The sequence below is a fragment of the Monomorium pharaonis genome, chromosome 2 (assembly GCF_013373865.1).
Source record: "Monomorium pharaonis isolate MP-MQ-018 chromosome 2, ASM1337386v2, whole genome shotgun sequence".
Lineage (NCBI taxonomy): Eukaryota > Metazoa > Arthropoda > Insecta > Hymenoptera > Formicidae > Monomorium > Monomorium pharaonis.
Window position 1 is genome coordinate 33,587,023 of NC_050468.1, and position 26,107 is coordinate 33,613,129.

The 26,107-nt window shown below is 33.8% G+C and overlaps 1 protein-coding gene across 18 annotated transcripts in view; it reads right to left on the reverse strand.

Moving 5' to 3' along the window:
- Positions 1–26,107, reverse strand: part of LOC105834665 (ras GTPase-activating protein raskol) — a 313,516-nt gene that overhangs the window by 81,017 nt on the left and 206,392 nt on the right. For 8 of the 18 annotated variants that reach the window (XM_036282622.1, XM_036282623.1, XM_036282618.1 and 5 more), the window contains exons 3-4: positions 20,484–20,900; positions 9,616–9,678 (exon numbers count right to left, since the gene is read on the reverse strand). The exons of 7 other annotated variants lie outside the window; for them this stretch is intronic. In XM_036282622.1, coding sequence (XP_036138515.1) covers positions 9,616–9,678; positions 20,484–20,586 — 166 coding nt within the window. In that variant the 5' untranslated portion in view covers positions 20,587–20,900. Of the gene's footprint in view, positions 1–9,615; positions 9,679–17,319; positions 19,429–20,483; positions 20,901–26,107 lie in introns of those variants that run through there. 3 more of the 18 variants (XM_028194260.2, XM_036282612.1, XM_036282624.1) reach the window with 3 other exon arrangements.

Below are 26,107 nucleotides of genomic sequence, written 5' to 3' on the forward strand. Positions count from 1 at the left end.
TAGATTTTTAGGAAGCAGGTAAAGAAAATAAAAAAAGGAATATTAAAATGAATAGTGCGTTATCATTATTTAATATTAAATCTTAAAAATCATTTTCGACTTGCAAAAGAAAAATATCTCTTAAAATCAAATCGAGAGAACGCTGTTGCGAACAGGCGAACATGCGGATGCAGTTTATATCGCAACTGTTATCATCGGAATGGAATTTGGCGCAATTGCTCACGCACTTTATACGACTATATTATTATGCATCGTGTAACAGCAGAACGAATACGATTTAATCTCGAAATGGTGAAATTGGAATTTTTTAAATTTCTTATATAAAACAGACTTTCTCTAATTGAATTTGCTTTTATTTGACAAATAAGACTATTTTAATAATATTTATATTCTAATACATACAATAATAAATAACAATCACAATATTATATTTAATATAATACTCAAATTAGAAATTATAATTTTTATTAATGTACCTCTTTTATAGTAACTTTTAACTTAATTTTCAGTTAATGTGTTCGTCGTGTTCACATAATAGAAAAAGGCTGAAAGATTACATTACGATCTTGCTGATATTTTGGGGCACATTTTATTAAAAAAATAAAAAAAGTATAATAAAAAATTGCACGACTGTGCAGGCAGCGAACTGGCAGTTCAATACTATTATTTGATAATGCAGAAGAAGACCGGTTTAATTAACTTTCAGGAAGAGTTCAAGTATTAGCATTAACTAATCACATAAATAACACTTTCGCATCTGGAGCTTTGTTTTACGGGAAATATGATATAAATGTATAAACGTCACGTAACGAATTAATATTCCTTTCACACGAGTTTCAACACATCAAATTGTACAGGCCTAACGCTCTTCTACTTTGTGATTCCTCGCGCGAGGCGACGGGCAAGTCGAGGCGATAACAGAGAAATAAACAAAACGTCGTCAAGCCAGCCGGAAGTCGTCGCATGTAGGTGCTCGCTAGCGCGACGTTGAAAGGCGACTTTATTTCCGGACCGTCGAACATAATACGCCGAAATACGCCGAAGGTACGCCCGCTCGGTAACAGAATCTAAAATTGGAGCGAACTATCCTGGCTTCTCTGCATTTCCAGCGGGTTCTATTTGCATACGGTCACATACTCTATTTTAAAATATGTGTAATCTATATTAATTCATTATTATAATACAATTTACCAATAAAAAAAAATAAACCAACACTGTTAATTTCCATTGAGTCGCCATTGCTCCTACCCAATATTTGATGATTAATTTGACTAAATGAAGTAGTTAATTTGACTAATATTGAGTAAATACTTACTCAATATATCGTTGATTGTTTTAAATTTAATCTTCGTTGATTTGTTAAATTTAACCTTCTGGCTAATTGTAGGAGCAGTGGCGACCTATGAAATCGTTAAAAATGATTCGATTGAGTAAAATTTGACGCTCTGAGATTAACAGTGAAACATTTATAGTCTAATTGAATTTAACGTGACGCCAATAATTGATGTATAAATTTAAAATTGTATGTACACGTATGCATAACAAAGATAAAACTTGTGCTTGAAACTGTTTGAAAGTTGCAAAAAATTGCGATAGTTAAATATTATTAAATTTGTTTCAAAGAAAAATTATTTAGAAACTTTGACGATTGGCTCAATTTTTTAAATATAAATTCGGAATATATGTTAACAAGACTTTTTTTTTTTAAAGATTCGATGACTATTAAGTGTGCGGATATACGCTGCGGTAAAGCACGCCTGAGCTCCCAGAAACGCGTCTTTATTCTGGACTTAAAAGCGGCGCAGGAGCCTGGGTGGCCGACGCGATGGGATTTACATGGTGGAGACCACGTGAATCGATACGAACGCACGTGTGGCGACACCGGAACGGCTCGCGTCAGGCAGGAAATATAACGGAGTACCACAGCCGCGCGTACACGCTACCATTTCCGTTACCGCCGCGCCGGCTCTCTCCGGAGGTAAGCGAGCATTTGCATCGAACATATTTGCATCACGACGACGACCCTGAATAGAAAGAAAAAAAAAGAAAAGGAGAGAGAGAGAGAGAGACGGCGAGGTCGATCTAAAGTAACCATGATGGTGTTTCCCGCAACTCCTCCCTTTATCTGCCTTGCGTTCGTTCGGGAGATAGAAATTCCGCGCTGTCCGCCGCGCCGGGAATGCTCTCACCGACGCCTAGAAATAAATTTACAAATACTTAAGCGTTTAACAATCTTTCTCAGCAACGCACCACTTTGTGAAACCGACAGAACGGCGTAGTTTTCTCTCTGAAATGCAACGCTCAAAACCAGCAAAGAACTCACCCACCGTTACCTTTAAAGAGGTTTTAAGGAGGTTTTAAGATGCTTTGGTTTTATTTAACGTAATTTTAAATTTTTTTTTCTATGTATAAAATGATATCCAAAAACCATTATAATTTCTGGAAAGACTTACAAGTGATATGTTAAGATTATTATTCCCATGCATTCCTTTAAGTAATTAATAAAAAATTTTTCTTTTTTTCCGAAAAAGATTTAAAAGTTTCATTGTTTAAAATTTTCTGACGCGTACAGATATATATGTAAATATATATGTAAATATAGGTTTACGTTGACGCAATTATTATTATTTATGTTATGATTGACGTATATACATTCATTAAGATATCAGTTTCGCTCAAAGTTATTTTTGTCTCAACGGTAGAAGATATAAATAGCTTTAATTATATTATTATCTTTTCAAAGATGTCAACAAAATATTATATATTTAAATATTTATCCTGTTAAAGAAACTTGTCTTCAATTTTTTCAATCAAATTAGCAATTAAACTGATTATTACTAAACGCTACAAAATTTTCATTTCTTGTCTAGTAACAGGTTATTATTATTTTTTACTTCTTGCCTTTCATCTTCAGCATTCGTGTTTGACATCGGCATGTTCGCGGGAGAGAGGAGTGATTTAATGCGCAACAATTAACGGAAGAACAGTATCAGTAGTTAACGGTTATGTACATCGCTCGAAACATAAACTTTGACTACGATTAAGTAGGCTAATGAAGCTTTTTTGCCACTTCCAGGATATCACTCATCGAAGTTACAGGATGCGTCTTGGAAGCGCTTGTATCTTTTCGATCGCCGACAGGTATTAATTCACTACCGAGCGCACTTTCAGATTCTTTATTGACGCGTAGCGTAGGACGACTGCACTATAATTTATGCGTGATAATTACAACGAGCGGTAAGTCACTTTTTGTTCGAGTATACGGGAGAAGCGGTTTCATATCGGGTGCATATTTTCAATTTGCATCATTATTACTCGCCGTAGACATAACATAATGCGACATTAGTTTAATTAATAAAACACTAAGTAAATAAATTTTTGCTGCGTTACATTATTTACTTTATGTTGTTTATGAAATAAAAGAACTGAATAAATATATTAATAAAATATATAATTAACCTAAAATAAAAAAATATCGTAGCGTTAAATAATTTATTATTATGTAAATTTTCTATTCTTTCTCCCGGATTCTTTTTATTAGTTTTATATTTGTTAATAAAATTATTTAAATATTAAAATTTTAATTTTAATATTTAAATAATAATATGTAGAAAATAAAATATGCATAAATAATATGTAGAAAAATATAAAAAATTTGTCTCGTTCATAAATTTTACTTTGATCACTAGATATCTTTCTTTCGCTAATACTTCATGCTTCTTGATTACAAAAATAAAAGAAACAAATAAATATGCTATTAGAGTGGAATTCAAAATGGAAAAAGATTCTTTGATAAGAAACAAGTTGAAGTAAAAAGGACGATATAAAGATAGGATGAGTGATATATAGATAAAGCAAGGAAGATGAAGCGCAAGACGCGGAGGTGGACATCAAGTGTGACCAGAAAGTACAGGAATATTGCCAGTAGTAAGAAACCTTAGGAAAAACAGGGATACCGCGTCAGATGAACATGAACTTAATGCACGCAACATCTAACGTGTACGAGATCTTAAAAATGAGAGCAGAAAAAGGTCACTGAGCGTATAACGGTATATTATCTTTATAAACCTTTACATATGTGTCACGTTACTTTAGCTGTTCCATATCACTTCCTATCACTTCTTCGAAATGGTATTTGATTATACAAAAGACGGTTTTGTGCTGGAGTATTTAGAATTTTAACTATATGTAGTTATCTGAAAATAATTTTACTGGACCATAAAAATAATTACGACGTTCACACATAATTAGTAATGCTATAAAAGTTTTGATATTCTAATAATTAGTTTAAACGTTTAACATAATTACTGTGTGTGTGTGTGTGTGTGTGTGTGTGTGTGTGTGTGTGTGTGTGTGTGTTTGTGTAATATGACAAAATTGTTTTCAAATCTACGCCCAGTTAATTTTTTAGATACTTTTTAGCAAAATCCGTACTTTCCATGTATGTCTAGTAACTTTAATTTATTAAACATGTAATAACAATTAAATCAATAACAAATGTTTTTAATTTCCAAAATTTTATTTAAAATTTTAATAGATATATTTTATCTACGAATTTGTAAAAAATAGATTTATGGAAAATAAATATTATAAAAAAAATATAACAAGTAGTTTAGTGAAGTGAAATTATACATTATGTTCAATGTTGAAGATAAAAAGTGAAACTGTCAATTAAAAATATTATGTCGTACTCAAGTAATAATTTAATATTATTACAAGAAGTATAATTTAATTCACTCATATTCACTCATTATATCATATTACAGTGCAATAATAGTTTTATATATTTTTTAAAATTTACACACACACACACACACATTGATTTATAGCCCACTAAATCGTGACTCAATTTTATGTGACTATTTTCATGTACAAAAGAGAAATCGAGGATATCCTGCTACATCCCTGGGACATTCCATGGGAATGACATGAAGAAATGGTACGCGGAGAGAAACTAATGAGAAAGAGAGATAGCAGCTTCGAAATGCAATCGGCAGACAGAGAATACGTGACTATGCAAACCGCTCGGTTCTAGCAAGTCGGAATACAACATTGGATGCAACACACCTATCGTCGCCATACGTTTCTATGCCACAAAGAAAATGCAAACTGATAATACGGAAAAGTTACCATCATGCGCGCTGGCAATTATCTTTCCGAATCGAAGGGAGAAGATTAATTTGCGAGTGTGAAATCGCGTTGGCGACGGTCATTCAAGTCGTTGTGTAATTCCTATTATGTTACAACACTTTCTCTATCTTTCTCGGCGCGGTACATTGTACACTGTGTTGTTCATGACATTGCAGAATCCTATGCGGACTTCTATGTTTCGTAGCAAATTTTCTATTCAGCTGTCAATCAGTTATGGTGAAACGTATGAAAACGTGGCGGAAATTATTCCTTAGATCAATAAAAGAGAATTACGTTACATTATTTTTCTTCAATTATTTAATACCGAAGTGTAAACAAACGAACGAATAACAAGCTTTCATTATTAAATGCATCGCGCCAGCATCAATTACAACTATATTATTTTCTTAATAACGCTGCAATATTCTCCAAGACAGCCGCTGTATGTTCGTTAATCATGCATTTAAGTAAACACCTGGCTATTTATGTAAATTGAAAGAATTACGGGTTTTACTATGCTCATAAATTAACCGCAAGTGGATAAATTTTTGTAGAACAAGAGTACCGCGCCGCGCCGCACAGGCCACTTAGCGCAAAACGGAAGAACGGGCATTTAGGCGGGATAATGTTGCGTCGCTTTGCTGAAAGATAGATGAAGGTTGGTCGGCCAGACGTGGGAAAGAAGTGAGATTTAAGAGTGGAGGCTGATCACGAGCGACGTGATAACGCAATGAAATAGCTCCGAGAACAATGGCAAAAATGGACATAATATTATTTGCTTCGTAACAAAGTATTACCTAAAATTTAAATATTTAACAAATTGTTTTATTATTACATTTGAATATCTTTGTAAAATTCGAAGATAATTTTCTTACTAGTTTGTTTAACTTTTTGTTTGCAAATTTGCAAACAAAATGCAATGCAAGTTAAATCAAATTTTGCAGCTATACTAATAGGACTCTAATAAATATTCGTACATTTCGTACAAAAGTTTATTTGAATTCACGTATTCGTTTAAAAGTTTTTTATTTACCTCAATAAAGTGAGATAATTTTCGCTGTAATAAGCCATTATAAATCAGATTTCTCGTTCTTTTTGCAGGTTTAGTACCAAAATTCAAACGTTCATTTTCTGTTAATTCGGAAGAAAACCATAAATTAAAGAAACTTGCAGTTTTTATTATAATTTTCAATAATTTTTAGCTGATAGTACCAAAACATCCTTAAAGTTTCTTTTGCGATTTGTTAACAAAATAACATTCGTCAATGAACAAAGAAAGTTATAAAGTACAAACGTAAAAAAATATCAAACAATTTTTAAAAATATTTTCATTTTCTTTTTATTATAGAAAGAATAAAACAAAATAAAATTTTGTATCTAATCTTGTATCTATCTAATCTTCTCGAGTCTTCAGTTAATTAATAAGAGAAAACTGATTCAAAATAAAGCTTAGCAAAATAGCATAAGGTTATTCCAAATTTATTCTTTAGCGCGAGGAATATTACATTATGATTGTCACTTTATTTGCGTGCAGTATTTTCACAATGCAAGGTACTCGTACTATAAACCACCAGGATATCAATAACACGGACCACCGGCGTGGACGCTCAGGTAGACCGTCGCAAAAAGCGAGCGCTTAATTTCCGCGAGGGGTTGCGTTTAATGAATAGCGAGAATCCCTCGAGATCGTTAACAAGAAAGGCAATTTGCGCGAAAGTCACGCACTTCTGCCGATCGGGTCGGTCAATTGTGCGGGCATATGTGTACGAGCGCGGGATAGATCGCGGGAAAGCGTCGACAGACGAAATGACGTAACACGTTTATAGGCGGAACACAGAGGAAGCAGTTTTAAGCGGCCTTTAAATGGAAATTAATTTGCCTTCGCGCACGAACGTGCGGCGAATTCCAAACCGCGGAGTACGGTATCACCTCGGTACACGGTCAACGATCTGACGAATGGACGGCCATATACGACGATCCGACCGTGATCTTGTGCCTGCCTTGTAGGGGGTGTATGACCGTTAATAGCGTGCTGTATGACGACACGAGCAACGAAAGAATCCGATGTGGAGAGAGCTCGACACGATACTTCGAATTGTACCTATGTACGTTGTGATGGCCTCGTAGCCGGTAATTAACCGTGATAATTAACGAGGCGACGTCTTGTGTGCTTTAATTGTGAAATCATACGTATCCGTCATTTCGAAAAAGCGGCGAGAAAAATGATATATGTATTGATAAAATATTGTCTGTGTTGCGAGAAAAATTTTCTGCAGCGTGCGTTCGCAAGAAATATAATTATTATATATGAATAGTCATTAAGTTATTACATCACGTGCAATAACTTGATGACCATTTAGTAGTTTGTTAAGTTGGCCATATTTGCGAAGATTATAAACATTTTCACTTTTGATAATTTCTAATTGTTTTAATAAAATAGAATTGTCATTAATTAAAGAAGTTTTTCTCCGATTCTTTAAATGTGATATAGAAAGTTAATTAATATATTGTCTTAATGTAATTTAGTAATAAATTATTAAAAATATTATATGTAGTTTAATAGTGGAAGGTTTCTGTTTTAACCATCACCAGTTCGTATACGTTGCAATGTTTCCAGTACGATCCGTAGTTGACGCTACATGCTAGCTCACAAGCTCGCTCCTGTACCGATCCTAATGTCGATAAGGTTGCATTCTGTAGCGGAATACAGTCTCTGACTTATTCAACATTGGATAATATAAATATCTAATATTTTTCAATTAATTTATATGCATGTATATGAATTTAAAAGACCACATATCTCTCTGTGCATTAATATCAAATATTTAATAAAATACTTAATATAAAATATATATTCTTCAAAATATATCTCTTCCTACTTCTTTATTCTCAATATTTCGCAAAATCCTTATTTATTATAATCACAATAATTATATTTGTGAAATTAGTCAGAGCAATTTATTTGCATGCAATAATTTATTAATAAATTTCAAATGTAAATGTTATAAATATCTTGCTACTACAGAATTGCCATTTACCTTCCGCACCGAGAGACAAAGTAGCAAAGTGAGCGTAAAAAATTTAATTTGGCCACTCGGCGAACAATTAAATTTCTACGGTGCGAACGAGAAAAGGCCAGAAAAGTAAAATCGTATCAACACGCTTCTACCCGTCGCAAATTTCATTGCTGTGTCGCTGATTCGGGCAACGAAATTGCGAAACGTGGGAAACAAAATGTACGAGAATTTGAAAAAAAGATACCAATTCTATAAACGTATAAGTCATTCCTTTTTACATTTTAAAAGATATTTAGCATACTAAAAAATCTAAATATTAGAAATCATTTTCTTTGTATATTAAAAAAATCTTATGTTGGATCTACCTTTTCCTCTTTTATATTGGGATTAAAATTACGCATTAAATATTGACAACTAATATTACATTTATATTGACAACTATTATTTTTATATAGTATTATTATTCGTCGATTAGCAAGATGATCGTTATGCACGAGAAAAAAAATGTCAAGGCGTTCGGAGGGCTCAATTGATTGCCTAACGTATTGATTCTGTCATTATCTTCGCGCCTACAAGATCCCGACCTTGCGATCGATTTATCTTTGGTACGCCTGTATACGCTTAACAATGCGCAGTAAAGACAGCAAGTCAGAAGTGGACGATGCTCATTATCATTACACTTTCGCTCGATCGCCCGACGCGTTTCCCTTCTATCATCGTAATTGACGTCATTTTTCATTAAATGCGTAATGTGATGTAACGCGGACGTGACATCAATCACAAAACACAATTAAATCGTGAGTTTTCTCCCTTTCGGAATTTATTAATTAATGCCCTATACTTTTTATAAAATATCGCGAGGACTGTTATATATATATTTGCGCTTAAGTTCAAGTTTTTCTATTACTGTAAAGGTTCTCGTTACTGATTGCAGGTCTCGCAAGGAGCGACACTTCTGCGGACACATTATCGTGACATTTACTTGAATTAACATATTATCACGCATTTGTCCATTCAAGCCGTTATATTTAGAACATTACCCTTTTTTTTCAAAGAGAAGTTAGCGGAGACAAAGAGGCGAATATTTCTCAACGTAACGTTATATATGTATGTAACTGTCATTGTAAAAGGTAGATCATTGTCACCTCGCTCAATGAAAAGTATTGTTCTCCTGCAGAAATTACAGAGGCGATAAGTGTAGGCTGCGCATTAACGGCCAATTTACGCGAGAAGGTGGGACGTATGAATACTATCGATATTGATTTGCTCAATTAGGATCAAGGCGTTAATGGAGAAAAAAAAAGGCCTCTCTTATGCAATGAAAAATTTTAACTTCGCGTTTCGAATTTTAATATCTTTTTAGATATTTTAAATAGATATAATAAATTTTTTCGAGCGCAGGATAAAAAAAGGGAGTATAAACAAAAACGAGGTCTAACGGGAAAAAAAGATGCTACTTATCGCTCACCTCGAACATTGCGGTTCCGTTCTACTCGAGCAGTTCTAGGTAAGGATCTGCTTTTAGACTCACCTGTAAGAGAAAATAATCGTGTTTATATTCTTACAGCTGTTATGCAATAAAAAATATTCAAAATTTTAATGATTAATTTTATGAAAAATAATTTTATTATATAAAATTAGTTTTTGACCTATTGTAACATTTTTATACGTTTTTAGCAAAAATAATGTATTTATATTTATGATATTCATACATTTAATCTTTTTTTAAAAGATCCATCAAGATTGTCAAGCGTTGCACAATATATGACGATAAAATCTTGTAAAAATCTCTATTCAGTCCTTTCAACTCTGTTCTGATCGAATTTCCTATACTATTACATTGTTTAATTGGATCAAAAGCTTTAAAAAGTAACAAAATTTTAAATTATAAAAGAGATCTCATGTTAACAATTAAAAAAAATGTCTGGGAAAAGTTTTTAAATAAAATATTAGTAAGAAAATAAAACAAGTTTTGAATAAAATAGATACAAACAACAGTATTAGTGATAGTGCAAATAGCATTGATCTTTTCCTCTTAGGATAAAATACATCGAAGCGAAGTATCGGCGACCCTATTCGCGACGAGATCGCAGCCAGAAGCGTCGACTGCACGCATCCGCGATTACGGAACCAGAAGTCCGCGGCGTTATGCCGCGCCGGTTCTGTTATGCGGCTCCGTTTCGCGGCTTTTTCGCGGGGACAGCTTTTTCACGGCGCGTCGCACGGCGGTAATGAACGCCCCGACCGTATCCGAGAGAGCACGCTCCAATTCTCGCGAGTCCCGACCGCGCCAAGTGCGACAGCAAGACGTCGCATCCGTGCGCGCACGGACACTTTCGTCTAATTGCACGCCAAACGGTCACGCTAATTACAGACCGCGTTTCTTTCTCTTCTTCCAGGGTATCAAATATGTGTCTCTGGAAAGAGCTACAGTAGGATCTCGATGTTATTAAACTCGGTATTTCTTTCGATCGAAACGTTCATTAAAAAGCAATATTTTCCTAAATTGGATGGAAAAGACCTTAATAAAGAAACAACCTTATAAGGCTGGTTTTTCTCTAGCAGTTAAAAGTTATCAAAATTTAAAATTTTTTTTCTTAGATTCATTCATTCTTTTCTGAATTTCAACAATAAAAAAATGTTGAATATTCAAGTTTTGACTCTAAAACTACTGTAAAGAAAAAAACACAAAAATTTGGTTTATAATAGCAATAAAAATGACCCCATATAATTTTAAATAAGTAACTTAAATAACTAAGATCAAATCAATTTCTGCACGAATATGTATTAGAGTTTCATTACTACACGTACAAAGTTTGATTTAATTCGTAATCAAATTTGCAAATAAGTATAATATTACAAAACATAATTTTATTTAGTAAATAAAAATATTAGTAAATACAAAATTAACTAACTTTTAAACTAATAAAAGAAATATGTTTAAATTTTGTAAAAATTTAAAAGCGTGCGTAATAATGAAACAACTTGTAAATTAAAAAATTTTCAGTAACCTTTTAAAATATGACACATAGATCCTTAAAAAATTATTGTAAAAACAGATCGTAAAACTTTATGGAGATAAAAACAACAAAAATGATTAAATGGTATAAAAGTCTAAAAAGAGTGCGTGGCTAACAGCATTATTTTAAGAGAAATCTTGAGAGAAATCTTGCATGATTACAAAAAATATAACACACAAAGAAAACTGTATAAAATGAGTACAAAGATAACATAATTGGGTTGAAATAAAGATAAAATAATTATTTCGAAATAAAAATTAAGATATAAATACATAGTCCTTACATTTTCTTCTTTCCTTTTCTTTCAATTGGACTTTCTAACTTTAATTCAGTTGTTAAATTCCGTCGCAATTCGAGCAATGCATTTTCACTGAGAGAGATACGCGTTCACTGAGAATCACCACAGATAATATTATTGAAGAGACTTTCTACGAAATGATATGCAAAATAATCATCATACACCGTGTCACGTATCGGTGTAGTATTACTACTAAACATGATAAGACAGAAACTGCGAGCGTTTCGATTGTAGCGAGACAGCCAATAGTTTTGTCTTTCTCAATCTATGAAATCTTGATTAATTTCTCTCTCTCTCTCTCTCTCTCTCTCTCTCTCTCTCTCTCTCTCTCTCTCTCTCTTTCTCCCGTAATAGAAAATTTTATATGACGACATAATAGTAAAATACATGAGACAGGCACAATTATTACGAGAACGTCTACACCGCGAACGTGAGTTATATCTTTAAACGAGTTCTGAAACAAATGCGTATTTACGTTGCGTTTACATCTTGATTAAATATGCGAAAACGCGATAATCGTCCGCTGCGAAACAAAATTGAAGGAAATATTATACTTTTAGCAAAGGGCAAATGCGATGATTTTAACACAACAGCGTAAAACGAGAGAATAATATCCAAGGATTAACGGGAATAATCTTTTTTGCTTCTGCTATAATTTTACATACTAATGGCTACAATTATTAAGTATAACGATAACTGTCGAGTACCGCGATATGTGCATTAATGATAATTATTTTGCGTCTTGAAAAGAGAAATTCATGTAGTAATCGTGATTTACAAATTGCGTGATTTGAGAAAATCATGATTCTGTAAATACTTGATCGTGCGTACATCCTGTTGCTACCAACACTTACGAAAGTAGCCGGATCAGTTTCGTTTATTATATTAAATAGATACGCCGGCGTTTGAAAAAAAAAACGAAAGAATGTTCTCCTTAATTTCTTTGCGGCGGGTGATTGATCGCTCGCCGTCGATAGCACACGTAATCATCATCCAAACCAGATTTACAACGTTATCTGTAATGTATGAGTGAGAGGTATAGTATTTTAATTTCATCCGGAAGGTTTGCTGCTAATGATAGACACGTGGAACTTGGAATCCTAAGTCATAAATTGATTTGTGTCGACGCTAATAAATTTCTCGAGATTTTGCGCGCGATTTCTTAGACATCTCAATATCGCGTAACAAGTTCCGCTTGCAAGGAAAGTACAGAGTTCACAGTATAGGATTATCTCTTTATTAATGTTTTGTTAATTTGTTCTTTGGTCCCAGCACTAATTATGACGGATTTGGTATCCAATTACGCTCAGAATTTGCTAGGAAAATCCCGCACTAAGTACCCAAAGTACCGACTTTCTTAAGAAAATATAATATAATGTAAAATAATAAAAAGATATACATCATAGAAATGGAATATTAATAAAGAAAGTTGTGTAATAAAATTTATGATAAAATATTTTTCATAAAGATAACAATTTTCATAAAAATAACATATTATTCCTGCTGCATGTTAATTATTGTATAAAATATTACACATAAATATAAATAAACATCTCATCGTATCATGTATTTTTGTGTTACAAATAAAGTCTAGTTTAACTTTATTTACTCTCTAAATTACAATTGATAAAAAATCAGCAAAATTATTGAAAATACATTGATTGCAATTTAGACATATTTTCAATCTTATTGATGCAGTAGTTTATGTTTAATTAATACTGATAACATAATCGTAGAGGAATTAATATTCATATTTTTTTCTGAAATAAATATTGTCCGAGAGATTCCCATATGATTTATATTATCTACCGTAAACAATTACAAGAATTCATCATCATATTTATAACGATCAGAATAATTATAATGCAGTGATGCATTGGAGTCAGTAATAATTATTTTTTACATAATAAACACAATATTTTTATCTCTAGAAGGAAAATCAAGAATAAAATGTACTGAAATAATACATGGTATCAGTGTGCCAATCCTTTCTAGTATTTTCATTTTTCATCGAATTGGACGTTGCAATTGCAGAAGAGGCGAGAAAAGTCCGAATGATAAAGCACATATCATACAAGCTAGGAAATACGATTGAGAAGGATCGGCTGGTTTGGATACCTGCAGTTTCGATTTCTCTCGCGTAAATTCGAATGCCATTTTACGATCATTCTAACAACCGTTGCAAGGCGTTTGCGCGCGTAAAAGCGAAACGCGAAGGCGCTTGTGCAACTTCTTTTACGGTAGTTACTTGTGTAATCGTTCAGACCACGAGAAGCGCGTCAAAGATTTGGACGTCGTAGACATTGTTTACTCTGACGAGTAATTACTGAATAATTATAGTGACAATACCTTATATAACTATTAGCAGCACTTGTACTGCGTATAATTTTTTTTCGTTTGTTCGAATTTTCTTGAATAATAGATATGTAGAATATTCTTTTAATTGTAAGTAATTCGAAATTTTAGAGAATTGTAAATGATGAACACAAATGCATTAATCAAAATAAATTTTTCTCTTGCTAATCACAATAATCTTTTACTTGTTTTGTAAAAGATTCTGTTTATGTTTTGATATGTAATTGTGAAAAGAATTTCACACAATTAGTATCTTATAATAGCAGTTCAATGTATAATCAACGACACGTAAGCATACTGAGGAAGAAAAGGATAAAGGCAAAAGAGTGGCACAAATGATTAAAATTGATTTTGTGTTTTGTAATAATTACTAACGTAACAAAACTCGTTATTTTATATCTTTAATTTCGTTAAGGGAACAAACAAATAAGACTGATGCTCATTTCACATATAGAGTTTGAATTCCCATCTCTAGAAGATATGAACAAATACATTTTCTATCTAATCTAATTAATGTTATTCTGCATATTTCCATTGTATGTATAAAATATAAAATTTAACACTTCGTAGACTGTGTCACCGACCTTAGCAATTTTTTTTCTGATTCTGTCTCAAACTCGGATATGCAAAAAAAGTAAAAAAAAAGTTTCGGGCCCAGTATGACTGCTGTACAATAGTATTTCTAAATGATAAAAGAGTATACTAGAATTTTTTTCAGATTTTTCAAAGCTCAAAAAGGCTTTGAAGATCACAAAATATTTTATCAGTGACAGATAGTCTGATTAAACAGAAAAAAGTAATCTGCGGAGGAAAAATAGGAAATTATTTTTTAGAAGATAGCGGTAAATGATTATTTTTACTTTTAAGATCCGATATTATAATAGCGCATACGTTATATGAATGTTAATATATATAAATAATATATATCAAAAACTGTATCAGATGGAACTTAGTCTATCACTTTCATGCGGAATCACGCGTCACCGTTAACGAAATCTTATATTATCACGAGTTAATAATCGCTAACGGTATAATTGTAAGGTATAATAGTGTTTCGTATTCTCTAATACTTGTCGCGACTGCGTTCTAAGAGGTAACACATTACGCGGAGTGGCACGAGCCGTTACCTGTCGCTCAAGTCTTGCCACGCGAATAACAATGTAGCGCGTAGCGACCTTGCGTACGCTATAACTACATATAAAAAGGCATATATTACAATTATGCACCAACGAATCTTAGTATCACAGAATATTTATTTGTATATAATAAAATATGTCGAATATTTCGTTCTTTATACTTCAAATTAATTTCGATAATAAGCTATTATAGCATATTTTGCACCTCGTTTGGTAAATTCAATAGGAATTATTGTCTCATATGAGATTGATTGATTCTATTCGTTCGAGAGATCGTATTGAAATATGATATTATTAATCCAATACTAATTGACAAGAGAATTTGTTTTCACTCTGACTACATAGAGAGAAATTAACTAATATACTAACATTGTGTTCTTGAATATTTTTTTTTAACAATAAAATATTAATTAATATTTATTTTGTAATTTGCTTTAATTTATTTTTGTCATTTTATGCCACAATCTAATTGTAAAGTTGTAATAAAAGTAAAGCAGACAGTGCGGAAAATGCTGCAAATGATGCTTGTTAAAAAATCCATTCTTTTTTCGTACAATACACGCTTCGTGAGGCAACATTTTTGTGGAAATTATATTTTAATAGTTGACAATGCTATATCACGGAAATTGTATAATTATACTACAAAGCGAAGGCAGAAGCACTACGTCGGTTTTGTTATTTAAATTTTAATGCAATTGTACATAGAGGCAGAATTATAATTAATTTAAATGCGTGTAGTTTTGTTTTTTACTTTATACCATTTATTGAACATGGCAAATGTTTCTGTTAGTACAATAATATTTTTAACGAATATATCAGCGCCGAGTGCCTTTGAAAGTAGCATCATGCATGTGGATCCAATGCACGCGTTATCTATTTTTTTGCTAAACTGCACATAAAATCTCTAATTGGCAAACAAAACAAGATAATACCGACATTTAGCAAGAAAGAAACAATTTGCATTATAAATTACTCGACAGAGAAAATTAACGGGATTTCTACTTCAATGTTGTGCGATACAGAGTAACGGAATATATTTTTTATTTTAACATTTAAGTACCCGCATGTTGTTTTCCCGATTTAAACCGGAGTGATAACGATTAAATCGCATTTTCTAATCGCGGAGGATGTGATTTCACTTATTTGAACGACGTTAATCGACAGAAGCGACGTTTCGATGCAAGTTTCAGCGGAGATCAAGCGTACGTTTAAGGCATCTTTATCGACTTGCTCCGAGAAAGTCGACGCAATAGAATCGAGTTCGATACTCCAGAAGAGGCACCGCGCAAAATATATCACACATATCGTGCGTCTAACGGGCCATCTTTTTCCTTCATGACGTTTGACTCGGAAACAGTCAGAAACGTCGGATTGCCCGAGTCAACGTAGAGACTCGGGCATGAAAATAAGCTTACGAGGGCTTACGAGAAATGAAAAAGAAATAAAAAATGGAGAAAATTTAAGAGAGAAAAAAGATGTAAAAATATGAAAAAATTGCAGTTAGAATTGAAAATAATATTAGGGATTACAACGCATCACTTAACTTTTATTTTAATACAACGGAACTTTGTATACAATCAAACATTACTCATTTAACAGCTCTCATAGTTTTGCATGAGTTAGCTTTATAGCCTAGCGGAACACGAGTTAGAAGCCGCGTCTATGTAAATCAATTGTAAGCCATCGGACTATGAATAATTTTTGGCAGTAAGCGTCTTGTGAGATTTATGAGCATATGCAAGAAATCTCTTTCGGAGATTTATTAGATAGAATATAATACACATTAAAACTGTTGATTATGGGATTTCTGAAATTGGATACGACCACAGGTATGAAAATAAGCCAATTATGTTCAATGTTACATTAAAAAATACAGAGAAAGGAGCCATATTGACAAAATTAACAAAATTAACCGATAAAATCGTGAGAATAATTTGTAAATAGTTTATACTCATTTTAATTACATTGCATTGTACGTGAAGTAATCATTATACAATTAATAATGTGTTATAATACAATAACATGAGTTGCCATTTTGCATATATTATTTTGCATCGTTGCATGTCTGCACTGTTTATGACTAATATATTTACAATTAAACATTTGCAAATTACATCCTTTGTATTCTTTCGCTCGTAAAAGCTGTACAATTAGTTAAAAAATATATCGTAATTTTTCGTTTGTTACATTGTTTATCTTGCAAATTATGTCCTGTTATATATTTACGCTCGTAAAAACAATTTTTATGCAATAGGATGTAATTTTCCAAGTAACCAGCGTATTAAGCTAAGAAAAAATTATGATTAAAAAAATCATAATATGCCTTACTATTAATTAAGTAATTAAACGTTAAAATATCATACGTCTGTGACAGTTCCCGACATCCTGTGGTACGTAACGAATCCTCATGTCGATGATGTAGATTATCTCACAATAAGTCAAGTCCTTGAACGATCATTAGATCATCTATTTAAGAAGAAGCGCGACTGAAGAGCGTCTACGTTCATTGTCGCGTCATCCGTTACTCTTTGAATATTGCTCGCAACGATGGCTCATCTCACCGTATCTTCATTGTTGTTTCATGATGCATCGGTTACGTCAAGGAGAAATATCGATGACTTTTTTTTTCGAAGAATATATCAGCAATGTCCTGCAATTTTTCACAATTTCCGACAGAGTTGAAGATTTAAATTACACGATGACGACCGAGGAACTTTCGCCTTGCGGTTTCCTATCTCTCGATGTTTCTATCAGTTCCCGTTGTTGGAAGATATCTTTCTTGACATTAATGATCGCGCTAACGACTGCGGATCCTTATGGATAATAACGGATTTCTTCATAGAAAGTCTTCCTGTTCACTCGAAATCGATGGCATCAAACGTGGTATAAAATGTGAGCAACCGCGGTAAAGCGCTCGCTTATTTTGCCAATTCCTCGGTCAACGTACGAAGTGGCGTCTGCTGTATACATTGTAATGACTCGGCGGCGAAATAACTTGCGGCAGGTAAAGTGCACCTCGGCGCACGTTGTAGAAGGTTGCGAGAGCATGTGCCGTAAATGTTCACGAAGAGAAGAATATTCTCATAATCCGTGCTCCTAATACGAGTCACTTGATCTACACTGAAGCACGTATAATATCTTGATTGACACACAGTTAGCCTCGCTCGGCAAGTTGTCACTGTCGCCCTGGTTGAGATATCATTAGATCAGATATATGTATATACCGTATCAAATATACCGTTATCAACTTCCAGCTTCGATCAGATTTCACCGTACGTCTATGTAAAGGAAAAACAAAGTGGTATAATTTTTTTTAGAAATTCTGAGACAACGATTGCCTGTAAAAAGTAAAATTTTGCCTCTTACACGATTTCTAATAATAATTCTTGATATATAGACATCAAAAATTATAACGTCACGAGAATCATCCTAAAAAAATGAAAGTAATATCGTCTGGCAATGGCAATCCATTATTTCATATTTTTTATAATTTCTTGATAAAAGTAAATTATAAGATAATCCATAAAAAAGGTACAATTCTCAAATATCATCCATCATTCGACGATTACTGTTCCCAAGAATCAAGGTGGAAGACAGCCAATTTATCCGATTCAGATGTACTGATCACTTATATCGACAGGTGCTCCAAATGTATAACGAATGTGTCTCTGCTCGATCATCTCGAAAACATTTCTGCATTCGCAACAGAATAGAAACGACGCGAGAGATTAGCGTTTCGCTTTATTCACTGTTCACGTGTATTCACAAATAATTTATTCGTCTCACACATGCGCGACGATTGCCGTCGATCGAGCTATCAGAAACGTCGAGGATCCGAGACGTCCGTCTGGTCGAGAGTCTCACTGAGAGTCCCTCACGGCTGGTTCGAGACAGTGAGCACGGTACAGTCGAGAATGGACTGCCGCGAACGGAGGCTGCGTATGAAAGTAAATATTAACGTGGTCTCTCCCTCGCTTACACTTACTCGTCGCCAACCGTCGACGTGTGGTGTGCGATCGTGATCGTGAGTATCAACACGAGCGTGCCACACTCGTGAGTGCCGTGTCACATCGGTGAGCCGCACGACTCATGGACGCGGGTATGCGTGTCATCTGTTTAGTATCAATCGTGGTGCACGTATTTCCGTTCCGCGACTTTTACGACGCGATAACCGTCATGCGTCTGCATGGTGAACGTTGTCTCGAAAGCAGTCTGGGATTTAATGATCGAAAGTTCAGATTTTTGTTGAAAGAATTGAGAATGTTTTAAAATATTCGTCTACTAACTACTTGCGTAACACGAGTATATTTGATACTTAAGACATAAATATATATTTAAAATAAGCATTTAAAAGAGATAAAAGAAGAAATGTGGTTTGTGGAAAGTTAAAATATTTTTAACTATATTTTTTGTACGAATAAAAGATAGATTCATTTAAAACGTACACTGAGAGAAAAGTGCTTCGTATTTGTGACTATATTATTCTATTAAATTATAAAAACATTTAACTATTATAAAATAACTTCAAATATTATTATAATAAAAAATATCAAAATACGGATGGTAAAAGTAAAATAATCATTTTTATATAGCAAATGCGATCACAATTATAATAAGTATAACTATTTTGTAAACATTCTCTTATTATTTATGTAGTAATAATAGCAATTATAATTTGCATGATTAAGGGTCGGTTGTTCCAACTTCTTGGTAAACTTATCTACCAGGTAAGCATGTGTCTATCTTCATTTCTTTTCTTAAATAAATAAAGACAAAATATATTTACCTGATAGGTAAGTTTACCAAGAAGTTGGAACAACCGACCCTAAAGCAACTATAATTGGCATCAAAAATGTCCGTGAATTATAGTTAAATAATGGTAATTTGCTACCTTTTTTTCAAGATGTGCAAATAAAAAATGTAATATTAAAAAAAAAATCTTTTTTTGCGATTTAAATGTGAAAAACAGTATGCATAGAACAATAAGAATTTAATAATTGAACAATTTTGACTAGTTGATCAAGGAAGGACTGTGGCCGACGGGTCAAGTAATTAAAATTGCATGTCGGGCAATGATTCCGTAACTCGGGCGTTCTTTCGTATTTCGCGAGGCGTCGACTATCGGAAAAGGCAACCGCGGGCAACTTTAACGAGCGTAGGCACGCGATATTGCGTAGGGCTCACCTACGTACATTTTATTAATCCGGCACGTTATTATCCTACGCACCCCGGATCGTACAGCGCCATAAAAAGAATCGAGTCCGAAGTAAACGGTCTCGAGCGCTCGCCTTCCACGATGTTTCAATTTCACGTGTAAAAAAACTCGACGGCGGTCTGAAGACTGACAGACCGCTATTATCGTTACTCAAAACTTCGATAAACATCTGCCATTATAGGTACGAGTGTTTGCAGAGATATCCCCTTCGGCAACATAACGATATTGCAATTACAGTATCGACGATTTACTCGCGATTCGCTTACGGGTGCGCGAGTGTGTGCGGCATGCAACTCCGTATTCTAGATCTACCTGATTCAAGGTCGTCCTGGTCGGCTCCGCGAAGGCAGGAGTGAAAACTGCGGGACAGCCGGCGTCCGCCGGGTGAGGCGCCTTCCGTCGAGACGCCCTGCATCCTTGGTAAAGGCGCGCACTCGGCGCGTCGTCGTCGTGCCGATGCGTACAGGTTCCTCTCGAGTTCAAGTAGAACCGGGATGAGGTGAACGGGATCGCACCTTTCGCATGCTTTCTTTCCCCCTTAGCGATTCAAGCCGCGAGTAATAACGGGAGCCGAATAATTAAGCCAATTTAATTAACTGCTAATGCGCGCACACATCACGTATGCGATATCACGCGCGAGGGTATAGGTCGCGAGTAATCTGCTTGCTACGTGCTTCTTCTTCTTCTTCTTCTTTTTCTTCTTTTCTCTTTCCTTTCGCTCTAGTTTACCTGGAAAGAAAATCCAACGGTTCGTCGCCGATACGGGGCAGGTCGATACACCCCGTGGCAAACGTTCTCCAAAATAACGAAACATGTGACCCACGATCCAATGGGAAATCTGACGAAATTGATGGGATGACAACCGAGGGGGATCGGGTGTCTACGATCAATCTATCACGAATTTCGCGTCGATATCGGGTTATTCGTTTTGTTCCGTTTCGTTCTCGGGAAACCGCGTACGTACATATAACGAAGGAACAATTTATTCACCAGACGTCTCCTTTCTCCTTCTCTCTACATCAAGCGATATTAATCAACTTGAAAAATGTCATGCCTACCTAGTACGCACCCAGCCGCGAACATTTTCGTTTCCCGAGTACGGTGATGCGAGAAATGAGACTTTTTCCTATATCGCGCGCTCCCGGAAAATCATTCCGGTCACCATGACGACGGTATAAATCACTATACATTCGCACGTAATTCGCAATCCGTCCAGCATAATGATATCACGTAACGCTGTTTCGAGCTAACGAAAGTTGCCTCCGCGTGTGTGCCCAAATGGTCCTATTGCGCGACTAATGGTCCTATTTTTTTTGGTGAAACTCGCACGACATATAGATAATACTCCGTAAGTTATAGCGTCTAACGTCGTGTTATGTCACAGCAATTTATGGACAAGAGTTCAAGTTATTCGCTACAGACACGTACGATGACTTGTCCATTCCTAAACACGAATATCCGTATTATATAATTCAGTTTTTACTTTACGATTAGCAATATCAATATCTCGAGGATATATTGTATAATTAATGTCCCTCCAGAGTTTGGAAGAATATTTTAATTACGAAAGATAAGTAGATACATAGATGTTTAAATAAACAGTTTTCTAAAGTTCTATTTTCTTTAACCAAAAAAAAATTTTAATAAAATTTATAAATTAAGAACCATATATTTTTCACATAAATTATTTTAAAAAAAACTTATATTTCCTTTAATAACATATTATTAATTTTATTAAATTTAGTCGTGTAAATATTTTAATTACATTCGTAAATTAAAATTAATTGAATTTATTGTGTATCGATAAATTACAGCAGAGTTACAGCAACAAAAGATGTGAAAAATATAATATATGCAGGGTTGGGTTAGTAATTAAAAAGTTGTAAGTTAATAATAAAGTTAAAAAGTTAATAACTTTTAAGTTAATTAAAAATAATTTAATTTTTAACTTTAACTAGTTATTTTTGAAATTATAAATTTTAATTTATTAACTTTTTTCCTAAATTAAAAATTTTATCTAGACAAAAGAAAAAATTATAAAATAAAAATACATTCCTGCATGAAAACAATATTTTTCTGTTATTTCATATAATTAATATTATAACTTAATTTACAAATAAAATATTAATCTATTTTGTTGATCGATACTGTAATTATATCGGTAATCTGACTTAAATAAGTTACATGGCTTTTTAATTTAATATAAATAAAGCTTCTCAAATCTAATTTTACTTTAGCTCGAGTAAAATTAGTTTTAACGTAACTTTAACTAAGTTAATTTTTTATGTAACTTTTAACTTAACTGAATTAATTTTATAATCCATTAACTTTAATTTAATTTAGCTTAAAAATATATTAACTTAGCCAACCCTGAATATATGTATAAGTATGCAAATGCACAAAAGGCGAAGCACTTAGCTGCTGTTATGAAGCCCTCCCGAAATTCAAAGAAAATTGAGACAATATGACGCATAACTTTCTGATACTAATATTGTCAAATTTCTGTCACACCTTTGAATGATTGATAAAACTGATAATTAAACTTTCGATTAAAAAAATACAATTAGGAATGTATCCTCGGTGCGCAGGTTTGCTCGGCTGTTTTGCAAACGTGCGCGATTAATCGATACATAATTTATATCGGGCGCGTAGGTGCACGCGTGTAAGCATACGTGGGTGCGGTTTTTAAATAGGACGATATAGGCACGTAATTAAAAATATGTATGTGTTTGTGGGAATTAAGAGCGGTATTTCAATTTCGATCGAATGCCGCTGATGCAAATGAGGATTGGATTCTCGAGGGACGTTCCGCCCAAACACGATCAGGCAATTCGCGCAATGAACTCCTGATCTATCACCAAGTATAATCAACGAGATCGATTAACTGAGGAACTTAACGTGGGGTTTAATTATTGCGAGAATATCGTGATGTTATTTGTACCCGTAAAAAAGAACATTCTTCTGTTTTGATAATATGTTTGTTTTCGAAATGTTAAATATTATAATAAGATTACACAGCACGTTAGACAGACATAATTTACAAAAAGAATTTTGTATAATTTTATTAAGAAAAATATACTTTTATTATTCAATAATAATTTTTATTAGTTCAAGAGGGAAAATATCGAATAAAAGATAACAATATTTTCAAGAATTAAAGTTTTTTAAACACTATTATTATCAAAATAATTATAGTGTGAAATATAGTATTTGGCTGTACAATTTTTTGAAATTTAAGATTATTAAATTCTTTAAACAAATTATATATAGGCAAGATTATTATTATTTTATATATAAGTAACAATATAATTTCTTGCTTATATATAAAACAATAATTGTTAAATATAAAATATATTAGTTTTATTTTGATAATAATGTTTAATATTATTTCTTCTGTGTACCTTTTACTTTATTGCTATCAGAATTTGATCGTTACGTGTAGCGCTAGCATAATATTGCATTTATCTATTTCTTTATTTAACATTTAATCAATTTTTCCTCAATATATCTCGATTAATGCATCGAGAGTTGCTACGAAACACCGAGCAGAGTCCGAACCTAATTAATTATAAAATCGCGACAACCGCGACTAAGTCGTAAAGATGAAATCCTCGTTCGTGCATAAAATGCCTATTTTCGAGCGATATAGAGGAAACTCGGTACATTCATTTAATCGTAACGCAAGCGCAATCTTTTTTTTTTCTTTCGCGATCGAAATGACGAGAAGGAAGTCCCAAAGATCCGTCTATAAATCTGCGAATTTATCGCGCAAAAGTTATTCGATTTTCATAACTTTGGCCGTGAAGCGTGAAGGATCTTGTGATTAGGGGCCTCGATATAACGTCGCGAATGTGATATTCGTTATAACCACCTGTTGATCGTAAACTATAGTTTCCGCGACGCGACCATACCGCACGGCGCCGCGGGAAGCGAGCATCTAAAGAACGGATCGGCGATGCTTCATTTCGCGGAGCTAATTAACGATCCCGGCGTCCATGGTGAATTAAACATTAATCAGACGAGATGGTTCTTTTTTTAAATCGTCGTAATAATAACGAACTGTATCGCGCGAATAGATCCGCGTGCATGATCCGGAAAAATTGTAATAGCGAGGAAAAAGCGTAGATGTGAAAAAATGCCCAATTTACTGTGTAATCAAGAATTAACATTTTCCTAAGTAGTAGATGAAAATACGCTACATTTTTATAAAATTCCATCTAGCACCATAAAATGTTATAAAGAATTATAATATATCACTTATATTTTATTTATAAAATATGTAAAACATATTATTTAATAATGTTAAAAAATGGGATTAATAATAAAAAGACACCGCAACAATCTATTAAAAATCACAACACGCACGTTCGCACAATTTGTAAAAAGCTCATTAATTACCTCGTTGTTGCTCGCGTAATGATCATTATTGTGGCTTATTAGAACACTGCTAACGCTGCTTAAACGGGGATATCGGAGAGATTTACGGACGGCTGAGGAACGTCAATTACGACCAGGCCACGCGCGATTATCCGTCTCCGTAAATAAGCCGCTGGTGTTTCGTGCGAGTGCTCGTCGCGAGCTCGGGCTTTCCTTTTCGTCGATAGATTTCGTTGTTGGTACAGCGAAGCCGCGAGCCGCGGAATAAATTTCGTGGAACTAATTAACGCGCGCCTGTCCGCGTTCATTGGCCCCGGTAATCCAGAGCGGATCGACGTGAGAGCTAATTGTATTAATCGCGCACGATTACGACGGTTTACGACGTATGGCGGAAGTTACAGCCTCGAAACAAAGGGTTGCTTTCCATACTTACTATCCTTTCGGGGATAGCAAGTACAACTAGTAATGAGAAGTAAGTTGGGACAATTACATCACATGTTATCGACGAAAATCAATTTTGACGAACTTTATTTAAATTCTAGATTACATTTAAATTCTATAAAAAAAAGCATAATTATATTTTCTTATTCATAAATTTATAAAATTTGATTGCACGTAAGAATGCCTCGTGCCGTTGAAAAAACACTAGGTAAATTACAGGAGTTCGTATAATTAAAATAGGCGGCTTTATTTTCGAATGGCGTCATGCGCTCCCGGAAATTGAATTTAATTATCAGGAACGTAACGAGCTAATTACAGCTATTGTTGACGAGAGGTGCGGCATCGTTGAAGCTCTGACGGGTTCTCGCACTGACTGAAAACGCTTGGGCGAATTAATTAGAAGAAAACTGCGACCTACAAACACGTTTCATATTTACGTCATAATTATCCCCGGCTAAAAGCGTGTGTTACTCTAATCGCATAAATGTTACAAACTTCATTTTATTTTCATCATTTCTATAACATCATGAATAATACAATTGGATCACTTTTATTTCTTCGTAGCCGCATTTGCAAATAAGTTACACACATGTCGAACGAATAACAGACTGAAATAGCTTCTCGAATTGCAATTTTACACGGAAAGGCAGGTATGACAAAAATGACGAGAGCGACGCGTAACTGTATCTATAATACGTCAGTGCATAAACTGTCAAGGATTGCCTGGCCGAGATCATTATATTTTATGATCTCGCGCGAGAGACGAATATTTTTCTCGCGTAACGACCGTGAATGATGCTCCTCGATACGAACGACGATTTTTATTGTCTCTCCTACGGTAATCGACATTTTTATCGCGACGGAACCCCGAGACAGGTATTCCTCTCGTGTGTCTTTTTGGTAGCAATGTATAATCGTAAAGTCGCTGCAATATCGTAAACAAGGTTGCGCGACTTTATATCTGAATGTAACAATGTAATATTGGGCTAATGAAAAAAATATGATGCGATAATCATCTCAATTTTTATCACATAACAGTACCGTTGTGTCATTATTTATAATGTCATTACCTCTTAATATCAACACGTATTAATGTTAACATTGACAATTACTTGGTG